This window comes from Lepus europaeus, chromosome 8 (assembly GCF_033115175.1).
Source record: "Lepus europaeus isolate LE1 chromosome 8, mLepTim1.pri, whole genome shotgun sequence".
In the NCBI taxonomy this organism is placed as follows: Eukaryota; Metazoa; Chordata; class Mammalia; order Lagomorpha; family Leporidae; genus Lepus; species Lepus europaeus.
In genome coordinates this window covers 24,530,074-24,544,155 of record NC_084834.1, presented here as the reverse complement: position 1 = coordinate 24,544,155, position 14,082 = coordinate 24,530,074, and the positions used below count along the sequence as shown (strand labels likewise).

At 34.4% G+C, this 14,082-nt stretch overlaps 1 protein-coding gene across 2 annotated transcripts in view; it reads right to left on the bottom strand.

Annotated features, from left to right (window-relative positions):
- Positions 1-2,743: 2,743 nt before the first annotated feature.
- Positions 2,744-14,082, bottom strand: part of RBM46 (RNA binding motif protein 46) — a 37,664-nt gene continuing 26,325 nt past the window's right edge. The window contains exon 4 of one of the 2 annotated variants that reach the window (XM_062199054.1): positions 2,744-2,943. In XM_062199054.1, the coding sequence (XP_062055038.1) occupies positions 2,744-2,943 (200 nt within the window). Of the gene's footprint in view, positions 2,944-10,996; positions 11,059-14,082 lie in introns of those variants that run through there. The other variant, XM_062199055.1, reaches the window with a different exon arrangement.

The window sequence follows — 14,082 nt, the reverse complement described above, 5'->3', positions numbered from 1 at the left end:
AAATCAGGAGCTGGGAACAACGCGGGTCTCTCACGTGAATGGCATTACACCTGCTGCTGCCTGGGGTGCAATTAGCAGGGAGGTAGATGAGAAGAGGAGCTGGGACGCCGTCCAGTCTCTCCCATGTGGGATGTGGGCATCCCAAGCAGTGTCTTCACCATCGCATCAAACTCCTACCCCCAATCTGAACTTCTAATTTGCACTTCTCTTATTATGAGAGTACTTTTCTATGTGCTCAGTGACTGTCATCTATTTCTACGTTTTACCCACTTAACAAAATTTGAATCATTCAGTCTATCATTTCTCCTTTGACATAACCTATGGCATTTTCTTACCATAAAGGCTTGTTAACATGGATTTATTAACCTTTCCTATAGATTCAGAATCACAGATAACTATTTCCCACTAACATTATAAAACAAACTAGAGGAAAGAGGTAAAATTAAATTTACTCTCATCCTTACGCTTACAGGGGATTTACAGCAAGATATATCCTGATCATAGCTCCCACATTACTTCTGTTTCTTTGAAAAAAGTTACAGTTGATGAAAGTTGTCTCGAACTGTTTCCCTTCCCAGTGGGCTTATCATGGCTAAGATCAGTATCTTGTCTTCAGATGACAAGGGAAACCCTCTTTTGGAGCAGAGGCCTTCCAGGGGCTACTACATAAGAATTCAAGCACCAAATCAGTACTATGTCCACAGTCAAATGAAACTATGCAGTAAGAACAGAAACTGCCCATCCATAACATTACAGAAAGGGACAGTGTTTGCCATGATTGTACTTCTTTCTGGTTGAAGTGAGAATGAATGAAAACTGTACAAAGAAGTACTACTATGCTCTTCCTATAATTATACTCAATATCAGCTACCACTTGAGTTAGCTGTTTTGGCTTTTAATTCTTTAAGAAATTTAACAACAACAACAAAAACAACTTGAAAAGCAGGGTTCAGAGAGGTAAGAACTATATACAAGGGAACAGCAGTGATGATGCAACGAAGTTCCTGCTGTCCATGTGACAGACCTAGATTGCATCCCTACCTGCTGGCTCTGACCCTGGGCAAGCTCCAGTAACTGCAGGCATTTGGGGAGTGAACCAGTGGGTGGGAATTCTCTCTCAAATAAATATAATAAATTTTAAAGGAAAATTGTGTCCAAGTTTAAATAGCTATTACCTGGCACTATTATAAAGCTTAGGCAATTCTTGTCATATTACCAAGATGGTCCAAATAAATTATGTGGCTGGTAAGCTATCTAGATTGTTTGAAATTTTTCAAAATAAAAAAGCTACATGATGATTTGGGTCATTCCACATATTTCCATAAAAAACTAAAAGGGTCTGTTTGTTTTTCTTCTGGCTTAGAGTCTGAGTCAACTCAGTATCCCATGGGTACTATCACATAGCTAACAAAACACACACTCATTGTGCGTTTGCTGAATGAGTGATATGCAACTGAGAGCCACTTGCCTAGCATGTCAGTTACATAATCCATGCACTTCAGTTACGTTAGGAGGAAAAAGGATGCCAGTCAGGTATTGAGTCTATGAAACCTAAAGCAGTGGGCTGGACAGGTAAGTATTAAGTTGTAAGAAAAATATCTGCAATCATTTCAAATCTGTACGCAAATCCTGTTACAAAAAAGGTACACACTGATTTGATCAATAAAGGTTAATTTCTGGTATGTCAAAGATTTTTGTCTCTGATACCAATTATGAAACTCATTATTAGACTTCATAACTGTTGAAATGACTTGGATTCATTAATTATTCATTAGTAAAACAGGGACTCTTCAGTGTGCCTATCAGAATATTTGATTTTTATTAACCATTTTACAAAACTAACAATTTTTGGTCTACAATTTCATTTGCTTTGGTCTCATGAAGACATTGAGCCTCTGACTGTATATCTAGTGAGAGAAACTTCTCAGAAAAGGTAAGTGACTGTGAGAGCCAAATTTTTGTGCATTCTATTAAAAAATGAAATGCGCATATTAGAAGCATCACATATTTAATGTCAGAATTTGAATTCAAGTACAAAAATTAACACATGATTTCAACATTTAAAAACTGTAACATTTCTTATTCAAACAATACAGTGAATATCAAAAACACAAATGAAGCACAACTATAAAAACCTTAAATACATTAACAGCAAAATTATAATTTATTCTTGTAACAAATAATTATTAACCAAAGTATTTATAGTTATTTACAAGGACCACAATGGCAGGCTGTATTTTCTTTAGTACTGCATAGAATTTGCATCTTATCTTTTGCCTCATTAATTCTTTCTACATAATAGTCAGATGCTTCCCATTAAATAACTGTTCTAATCTCCAATACAGATAGTGATCCTTGCTGATCAAATCTGGTATAATCATTTTCTTCCAGTGCTGTAGTATGTGTGAAATGCTACCTTGTGAAGTTATTATGCAAGAAATTAACATAAACCACTTTGGGCCCAACTTCCCACTCAGGAATTAGAAGCAAATCCCAAAAGTTTAAAAAGAACAGCAGTTTGCTGTAGCTTTATTAAGGGAAACCACTGAATAACTTTTTAAACTTTGCATTTTTATAAATGCTATAATTCTGTCATTGAGAGTTATAGCTGATGTTTAGTATGTTGGAATAAATATTACCTTTGTAAAACCAAATGTGCAAACCCGATTCTAAAGTAAAACAGTATTTTAATTTGCATGCTTTATACAGAGATATTTTCATACTAATGTTTACAATATTTTCTTCAGAAGAATGAGGCCTGATTGGAGATAAATAGTCGCTGTCCAACATGGCTGCCATTAGCAAGTGATACTGTTGGTGACAAGGGATAGCTTGGATAAGAATAAGGCCTTGAAGTATAAGGAAGCACGCTGGGAGTCCCAGAAGAGAGGGTAGCACTAACAGGGGAAAGACTATTTATTGAGCTGCGACGGAAATTGTAGTCTGTAAATAAATACATGAACAATTATGGTGCACATCTTCATGGACACAAATTTAATTCAAAGACACAAAGCATTAAAACTATAATCACATTTAACATAATGTTCAAACATTCAAAATACTGATATATACTGGTGGTAAGATTATTTCAGCATTCACTGCAAGGCAAATCCTGATAGTTTGGTCAGTATCATGTTTCCTTCACTCACACAATGCTTCAGAGATCATAGTAGAATGAATTCTGGGATATTATTATTTTGATCACAGAAAAGAAGCTTATTTTAAATTTGGTACTGACACTAAGGGGTAGTCCACGAAGGAATGATAAAAATCAGCGAATTCATGTTTGCTTCTTTTTTGTTTTGAAACTGTTAGGCATCAAACCAGCAAAAAACATTTATCCCTTTACTGCAGAAAACATCTGGTAAACCAACTGCCTAATATTTCATTATTTAAATACTAACATAGACATATATTTGTAACTCAACACATCAATTTAACATTAGATTCCTACTGGTACCACAAAACAGTAAAATGAATCATCTCCATAAAATAAACTTTAAGAAACCATTATCAACTTACAGTATAGAAAAATATCCAAAAATTAAACCAAATTTTTTAAAAATTATATCTCAAATATTACTGTTCCACAATAAACATTCATCTAATGCAATAATAATTTTCTGCTTCATTAATTAAGAATTTTATATGTGTTGGTATAAAGACCAAATCTTTAAGTCCTGTACTTCCAAAAACTCAACTATGTTCTTTAGTGTAGAATAAACCCAGGGTATAACAAGGACTATAAAATGATTATTTATAAAAGTTATGGTGTTTTGGGGAATAGAAGAAAAGAAATTAGGTCATCTAATATACAGGTGAAACGTTTCTTCTTCTGTAACACTGTCCTGGTACTATAAATGAGGCCTAAAACACAGAGCACTAACTTAATGTTGTCATGGGACTTAATGTTTAGCCAACAGGAATGAGATCAACTGCAGGAGAGTAAGCTCAAGCAACATCAGAAAGGACCTAGTTAAGAAAAACAAATGAAAAAAAATAAAAATCAGTTAAATATAGGTTTCATTTCTAGCATCGCAAAACTCTTCATTAAAATATTCACCTTTTTAATTTTTATCCATGACACCATAAAATCAATAAAGCAGTTTATTTTTAAAGTATCTGGTTCAAGTTATTTTCAGTATTTTAGAACTGGATGAGAACTTACTTTGATATTTGATACCATTTGCTTTTCTAACATACAATGCAGAATGCCTCCAAATATCACATATTTTTTTTCTTCTTTGAAAAGATGCACTTTGCTTAAAGGGTACAGTACTGAGAATACACTGAAACATTAGTGCTTCTTTGTATTCCCAAATAACTACTTTAAAGGAAGTTCTTTCCTTTTCAAGAGTATTATGCAAACATAGTCAATTCCATATTAGCCACATGTACTTACAGTAAATCTATGCTCTTTGAATTTTAATGTGATCATTGATAAGATGATTTAGAATAGAACATTTTGGCAGGCAGAGAAATACAGTTTTAAAAGAGAAATTATTTTTGCTTTGAGTTGATATCCATTCGAGAGGTAATAAGGTGATACAGCTTGTTCATAAAATGTACAGACAAGAAGTGTCTTCAGAAGATTTTTAAAAGTGAGCTAAACAATTTGAGTATTAGCACAGTATTTAGTAAACCTTCATTTCTCATAGGCCTCTGCTATAAACCTTTAAGTTTTTAATTTAAATATACATTAATGAAGTTTTGTCTTCCTATATCTTTAAGGGGACTAAATTACTCATAATAATTAAAAGCTGACTCTGATGACTTGGTTCATGTAGTATATTGACAAGACAAAAGAATTTCCTCCTAAAACTGCAAGATTAAAAACAAGCTGTATTTAGATGCTCACAAAATTTCATAACCATTTCAAAATAAATTTTAGCACAAAGACAATCTACATTCAGAAAATATTTAAGGGGTTAGAAACACAAAAATACCAAACTTAAGAGAGATAAACTGCAAATACTTAACTAATGGGCTAAACCTAAAAGCAGAATGTTTTCCTTAGATCTAACAGAATTTATATATGATAGAAAATGAAAAACAGAAATTCTCATTAATTTTTAGCAAATAATAAATTAATGAGTAAGTTACAACTCCTAGCATGCACTCACTTGCCTACCCCTGGTTTTGCTTCTCAATCTTCACTCCCGAGGTTTATGTCTCGGACTGGTTCTGAACTGCCCTGTTCCCTTCTTAAGGAATGACACAGAGCCAGGTTCAGAATTTAAGTTTTACAGTAGGTGTTAAATCAGCTGTCTTCATGGTTTAAAAACTGAAGTATAATTTACCTACCAAAAATGATTATTTCCTATTGTGTTCATCTCAATGAGTTTTGACAACTGTACAAATCCATGTAACCTGCACCTGAACAAAGTGTAAAACACATCCACCAATACAGAAGATTCTGCTGCTCTCTCCAGTCAACCTTTCTTTTGCAGGCAACTAGTATCTACTACTGCCAGAGGTTAGTTCTGCTCCCTCTCGGCATTCACAGAATGCATTTTTAAGTTATGTGTTATTTTTATGTCTGATTTCTCAATATAATTTCTAAATTTGTTATGTTTTTTGTTTCAGTAGTTGTTCCTTTTTTATTATTCTATTGTATGATTATGCCAAAATCTATCTACCTATCTAATAATGAATATTTGAGCTCCACAATTTTGACTATTATGAATTAGGAACATTCTTACATGAGTATTTTGTGGATTCATGCCTTCATTTATTTTAGGTCAAGATTTGGGAATGGGACTGCTGGGTTGTAGGGTAGATAGATACTGCTTAAGACTCCTCCACTGTGATCATTTTATAGTCCCACCAGTAAAATAAAAGAGATCAACAGTGTTCTACATCCTCACCAACATTTGATATTCCCAGTGTGATTTCAGTTTTGATCAATAACGTGTTTACCATCCACTAGAACATCTTTGGTAAAGTATTCAAGTGTCATGTTCATTTTTATTGGCTTTGTCTTTTTATAGTTGATACTAATGAAGTTTCTGAATAATTAAATTCTCTAGTTCAAACATGACACACCAGAAGTTGAGACTCTGGAAGTCTCTATTCAGAGGATCTATTTCAGTGATTAAGAGACTGATCTGAACTCCCACAGCTGAATGAGGAGAGTAAGTTAAAAAGTAGGCCTCCTGTTTCCTAGAAAAGCATTATTTCCACTTGACCAAGTGTTTTCACTTTGTCAATCTCCTTCTCAAACATAGCTGAGAAAAGGATCTCAAGCAGTTATGGGCAGGCAGACAGAAGTGAAGTAGATGGCGACGCTTTCAGCTACCTGGCCTTTGTGTGCACCTACCCAGCCCTGCACCTCCTATTTTGGTCCATGTAGCTCCGCACCCCCCTGTTTTACATGCTAAACTTTTATACAATACTTCCTAAATTTGAAGAAAAGGCCATTTATTGAAAGTAAAAAAGTGTGAGAATAACTGTTCTAATATAGGTAGTATTTTAAACAAATTATCTATAAATTTATATCCTAAATGATAATAAATATTTGTATAGAACAAAGTTGATTTACATAAAGAATGTCATATTGGCTTAACTCTAAGTGTCAATTCTAACCAAGAAGTAATGACCAACTAGGAACCCAGGACTCATGTGGATTCTGAAAATATATGGAAAGAGCAGATAAGTGGGTAATAACTGGAAACACATCAAACACAGTTAAGTGTACAGGCTGGCAGTACATGGGCGAGGTAACTACTTGTCCTGTCACATAGCCACTATGGTGTGGCCCACTACCTATCCCTGATCAACGCACAACCTGGTAGTGAATACCACCAGTAAGTTTCTTAGAGAAAACATAAACAATAGATACCCTGATATACCTAATTTCTTTCTCACTTTGTTTCTAATTCTATCTTACATATCTCGACCAAACATCACTAATTATCTAGCTGTATTCTGTCTTAAGTGAGACATCAATAAAGATGGGGAAAACCCTTAAGCAAAGAGTCAGCTCAGTGAAAGTATCTGCTTGGATGAATTCTGGCCAACTCTCTCTTTTTTTTTTTTTCAACTTTTATTTAATAAATATAAATTTCCAAAGTACAACTCTTGAATTATAGCAGCTTTTCCCCCCATAACATCCCTCCCACCCGCAACCATCCCATCTCCCACTCCCTCTCCCATCCCATTCTTCATCAAGATTCATTTTCAATTATCTTTATATACAGAAGATCAACTTAGTATATACTAAGTAAAGATTTCAACAGACTGCACCCACACAGACACACACAAAGTATAAAGTACTGTCTGAGTACTAGTAATACCATTAATTCACATAGTACAACACATTAAGGACAGAGTTCCTACATGGGGAGTAAGTACACAGTGACTCCTGTTGTTGATTTAACAATTGGTACTCTTTTATGTCGTCAGTAATCACCCGAGGCTCTTGTCATGAGCTGCCAAGGCTATGGAAGCCTCTTGAGTTCACAAACTCCAATTTTGTTTAGACAAGGCTATAGTCAAAGTGGAAGTTCTCTCCGCCCTTCAGAGAAAGGTACCTCCTTCTTTGATGGCCAGTTCTTTCTGCTGGGATCTCACTCACAGAGATCTTTTACTTAGGTCATTTTTTTTTGCCACAGTGTCTTGGCTTTCCATGCCTGAAATACTCTCATGGCTTTTTAGCCAGATCCGAATGCCTTAAGGGCTGATTCTGAGGCCAGAGTGCTGTTTAGGGCATTTGCCATTCTATGAGTCTGCTGTGTATCCTGCTTCCCATGTAGGATCATTCTTTCCTTTTTCATTCTATCAATTATTATTTGCAGACACTGGTCTTATTTATGTAATCCCTTTGACACTTAATCCTATCATTGTGATCAATTATGAACTTAAACTGATCACTTTAACAAATCTGACTTTTCTTTAATTTTCCATCCTCATAATTAGTTTATTTCTCCTTATTAGCTATTTAAGTTCTGCTACCATATTCACCCTCCTTTACTGTTATACCTTTAAAGCTGCAAAATTATACAACTCAAACCACCTCGTATTAATTCCAGAACACTTGCATCATTACCAGGAACTCTTTTCCCATTAGCAGTCATTTTTTATTCCCTCCTACCTCAGCCCCAGCAACCATTAATCTTCTGTTTCCATAGACTTGTTTATAGGTTTTTCATATATATGGAAGTATACAACTTACATGGTCTTTTTGAACTGGCTTCTTAATATGTTTTCAAGGTACAACCATGTTGTAATATGTATCAGAACTGGATGCTTCTTATGGCTGAATGATATTCCATTGTATGGATATACCATTTTTGTTCATCCGTTCCCTAGCTGATCCATATTTGAGTTGTTTCCCTCTTTTGGCTATCATGAATGATGCCACTAACAATGATGGTATGAGTCTCTGTATAGACATGTTTTCAATCCTCTTGATCTGCACAGAAATGGAACTGCTAAGTGACAGGATAACTCTGTTTAACTTTTTGAGGAAATGTCAAGCTATTTCTCAAGATAGCTATATGATTAATTACTCCCACCACACCAAGATGATGAAACATCTGTTCTTAGTCTATGAAATACCCTTTCCAAGGCTTTTAACAAATATTTTAAGCATTTCTTTAGACTTCTGAAGAATCTTCATAACAATTTTTTAAATGTCCTCCTCTCATCAATTTATTGTTTTAGTTTCTAAGATTAATAACCACTATTGAAATAATTCAGTGTTTCAGTGACTAAAAATTAAAAACTAAAACTAAAAATTAACTAAAATTTTCACTAAAACACTGAATTCCATCTACAAAAAAACTACTGTACTCTTAATGGGATTTTTTAAACTGTACTGTATACCTGCAGAACATAAAATATGGCTGGGTTCAAATAGAGATAAAAATATGTATTTTAATATAAATAATATTTACAATTTATTATTTTCTGTTGCATCCTAGTTCAGAAAATCAAAAGCTAACTATAAAGCAGAGGAAATATTCTCAGAATCATTAGTGATTAAGCAACTTGGCATCAATAAAATATTTAAAATCATTAATTAGTGATACTTATCAAGTGATACTTCTGCCTAGAACATACATATGAAATTTACTGAATTTTTACCTTACTTTCCCTATACAAATCAAATTTTGAAGAAAAAAAATGGGGAAGGTTGGGGTATTTTTACCTTCTAGTTAATTTTCCCTATTAAGCTACTGATAGCAAAAGGCAAGAATACTTGGAAATTTCAAGGGAAAAAAATGTTTTCTCTAACAGCAGGCCCACAATGTAGCTTACATCTATCTGTTTTTGACAATTTATTTACTCATTTATTTGAAAGGCAAGAGAGACTGAGAGAGAAAAATCTTCCATCTGCTGGTTCACTCCCCAAATGGCCCCAACTGCCAGGCCTGAGCTAAACCAAAGCTAGCAGCCAGGAGCTTCTCCCAAGTCCCCCACATCGGTGTAGGCACCCAAGGACTTGGGCTACCCTCCACTGCTTTCCCAGGGAGCTGGATCAGAAGTGGAGGAGCTGGGACACCAAGTGGCACCTAGAGGGGATGCTGGTGTCACAGGTGGTGACACAATGCCAATACCTATTTTAGACAATTTTCAAGGAGGCTTTGGATATGTTAATTTTAGTAGAGGATGGCTGAATAAGAAAGTTACTATAAAGCCTATGGCTTCTTCCAATTTTCACTAGAGTACTTAAATTTTGAGAGAGTTACAGACAGTGAGAGGGAGAGAGGGAGACAGAGGTCTTTCATCTGCTGGTTTACTCCCTAAATGGCTGCAACAGCCAGTGCTAAGCCAATCTGAAGCCAGGAGCCAGGAGCTTCCTCTGGGTCTACCATGCAGGTGCACGGGCCCAAGCACGTGGGCCATCTTCCACTGTCTTCTGAGGCCATAGAAGAGAGCTGGATTGGAAGAGGAGCAGCAGGGACTAGCACTAAAAAATAGTGCCCATGTGGGATACCAGCACCACAGACCAAGGATTAACCTACTGTACCACAGCACTAGCCCCACTTTTGATTCTAAACTCAATTAACTTTTCAATTTATAATATATTTTCTCTAAATAATTTTGATATTTAGATTTCAGTTGTAAATTCTTACTGTGACACTTTTGACAGTATAAAAGTACCATATACACACCATCAGACTTTGTACTTTATTTTCCAGAAACTACATTCTTTTATTTTCAAGAAATTATACTGTAAATTAAAGAATAAAATTTAAACCTTAAAAAACTAAAGAGTGAAATTCTAGAAGCTGCAAACTAGTCTAGAATGGATGCCTGGGTAAGAGGGTAGAAGGAAGAATGGATTAGGAAAGGACATGAGGTAATTTTTTGGAGTGACAGAAATGTTCATTTTTGTGACTGTGATATAATTTCAAAGTTGTAAATCAAATGATCCAAAGTATATACTTCAAATATATGGCAATATATTTAATCATACCTCAATAAAATTAGGAATATACAAACTAAACCCAAATGTTTCTTAGGTTATTTTAGTGTTTCCCAAACAATATCCCATAAAATTTAAGGGTAAGAATCCCTAAAATCACTAATATCTTACCTAAACAATCTTGGGGAAAGTTTAGGAAAGACAGGTTTGTTTCTTCCTCAATTATTTAGTATGCTAATATGCACTATAATTTTCCCAAAGAAGTAAATGGTCAAAAGTGTTTCCCAAAATTGTTAGACTTTAGAAACCATTATTTTAGTCAACAACCTTAAAAATAATTTGAGGAAGAACATTAACACACTCACTCCATCTGTATCTAATTTATAAAAGTATTTACAATCTTAGGGTCCAAGGTACACTTGCATGTTAAAAGTTTTGAGAAGACCTGAAGTACAGAAACTAAACTTTCATTTTTTTAAATTTTGCTGAGTCTATAATTAATAAAGTTACTATAATCAAGTAATTCTCAAAATTTCACTAGGTAATTTTAAACAATAGCCAGAAAAAGAATAACTTGTTTTTTTGAAACTTATATATCTTAAAATCCCTTAGAGGCTTTCTCTTACCTGCTTATTTTCGCCAAATTCTTCTACACAGGTCCAGGCTGAAGAGACTGTGTTCCCTGTCTGTAGGCAGTGAAGACAGAAAAGAATTGAGTCTTTAGACTGATGTTATCCCTACCATGAAAGTGCATGGAATCCTTGATAACTTCACTTAAAAACGTTTTGACCAGTAAACAGGAAAAAAGTTTAGAGGAAAAGAAACAAGTGATAAATGGTTATCATTTCTAAAGTTCTGCAAAGATGAATAAAGGAAAATATTTTGATATCTGAATGAGTATTATCAGCTAATATACCATCAGGAAAAAAAAATTATCTGCCTAAGCAAAGTTAGTTTTTTCAGTTGGTCTTTCTAACTATATGATAAGGAAAAGATTTTAAAAACAAATGACACTGCAATTTCTGACAAGCAGAGTCAAAGAGCCTAAGCAAATCTTGAAAACATACATGTTGTATAAGGTGCAGTTATTTTACACATGAAACATCATATCCTTCCTGTTTTGAGAGATATATACTCTAAAGTAATACTAAATTTAAGAAAACATGTTGTTTGCTGAAAAACTTTACCTAAAGTTAATTTAACCATACAGAGCACAACTAGACCATCCATCCACCTTAGGGGTTCTGTCCAGATCCCTTAAAAGTTTCTGTTAATGATGACTGTCCAAATCCTTCCTATAAAGAAAATGTGCATAAAAGTATGAACAAGTGAAAAATGTTTAATCTACAGAAAATTTTAAATGATCACCTAACAATTGTAACTCAGAAAAAAGTCACAGTATCTTGTTTTTTATATGATGAACTGAACTGAGTAATATTATCAAGACTTCTGATAAGAACAAGAAAATGTAAACAAAAATATAAAAAAATAAAACCATCTGTCTGAGATGTACTGAGAATAATCAAGACATGACAGCCTAAGGGCTGTGACCTCACACAAGAAGAAAACCAAGAGAGTTGCGTGCCTCTTTTAGGAGGTGCACACCATCTAAGGGTTTGCAAGTTCTCAATAAGTAGATGAGTGGCAAGGGAAGATGAGAAGAGACAGACAAGTTCTTCAGACAAGTAGGACAAGTACTAGAGCTGGGAGCCACTGATGCGACATGACTCAGACTGAATAAAACTGAATCAGAAGTAGATCAGCCTTACCAGGACTAAATTCAGCTTCAACCTTCATTGCTCCTGCCTGGATGAAAAACATTGCCAGTCCTTGCTGAAGTCAAAATAAATCCTTTTTGAATAAAGATAATATCATGCCCATCTTCATATTATCTTTGTAATTTTTTTCATATACTATATCTGCCATTTAATAAAAGTTATACAGAACAATATCACCTAAAACCAACAGAAACTACAGTCAACACAACAGATCTTAAGAGTATTTAGATAATGAAAGTTTCAGAACTAGGTATTAAAATTACTGTCTAAATTGATAAAAGAGATAAAAGTCAAAAGTTTTTGCAAGGAAATGAAAATCAAAAAGGTCAAGTGAAATCTCAGAAATAAATTCAGATGAATAGTTTTATCAACATATTAGACACAGACCAAATAAAGAATCTATGAATCAAAACACAGGTAAGAAGAAAATACACAGATGGAACCTACAAAATAATAGAAACTATGGAAGGAATATAGTTGATATATATGACATAGTTAAAAGTTCTAACATATGTAAGCACAGTATCAGAAAGAAAACAAAAAGAAATATGTTAAAAAGAAATATTTGAAAAGAGTAACTTAAAATTTTTTGAAACAAATAAAAGACATTGAAACAAAGATTTTACAAGTGGTGAAAGTCCCAGTCAAGATAAAAACTAGTAAGACTATATGAATCCATTATACAAAAATTCTGAAAATAAAAGAGAAAGCATTCAAAGTAGTTGATGGGGAAGGGAATATGACTCAATTTATGATCAAAGGAATAACAAGTTCACTGACAGTCAACTGCCTAACACAAGCAACAGAAGTCAGGGAGACAGGAAAGGGTTAAAGGAAAATAACGATCTAACAAGAACACCCTTTCAAATGGCAGGTGAATTAAAAACCCAAACAAAAAACTTAAATAATTTAGCACAAGCATACTCACACAAAAGGAAATGTAACTAAGCATCCCCTAGAAAGAATAATATAGATATGTATGATGAAATGATAAATATATAAATGAACAAATATAAACATATATATACTAAGTCTAAAAGCTATCATGGTGGGGCTAGCACTGTGGTATAGTGGGTAAAGCCTCCACCTGCAGTGCTGGCATCCCATATGGGTGCTGGTTCAAAATCCTGCTGCTCTACTTCCAATCCAGCTCTCTTCTATGGCCTGGGAAAGTAGAAGATGGCCCTCCCCTCACATGGGAGACCCAAAAGAAGCTCTTAGTTGCTGGTATCGGCCTGGCCCAGGCCCAGCCCCCGGCCATTGTGGCTATCTGGGGAGGGAGCCAATGGATGGAAGAAATCTTTCTCTCTATAACTCTGCCTTCCAAATAAATAAAATGAATCATATATAAATATATGTTTATATATCTATAAAATTTATAGATTTATGTTTATTAAAATATACATTAAAATTTATGTTTATATGTATCTATATAAAATTATATAAACAAGCATAAAAAATGGGAAGCAATAGCAAGATGAGAGACTCAATCCCAATTCTATCAGTACATGTATTAAATACAAGCTGGCCAAACACTTCAAAGACAAGAATTTGAACAAATACAAACTACAACAACAAACAACCTTGACTACAATACTGGGCTAATCTTAAGGCTAAGAAATGGCAAAACTAAAAGTAAAGATGGAAAAAATACATGAGTACAACATACAAACATTAGCCAAAACAAAGCTTGTAAGTTTATATTACTATCACGAAGCAGACTTTAAAGCCAAAGCGTGTTAAAAAGAATGAGGGGCAGGCATTAGGGCACAGTGGTTAAAGAGCTCTTAGGATGTATGTGCCTAGGTTTTGAGTCCTGGTGCTCCTCCAGATTCCGGCTTCGGGCTAACAATACCCTTTAAGGCAGCAGGCAATGGCTCGAGTCCCTGCCAATCACATGGGAGACTGAGATTCAGTGTCTGGCTTCTTGCT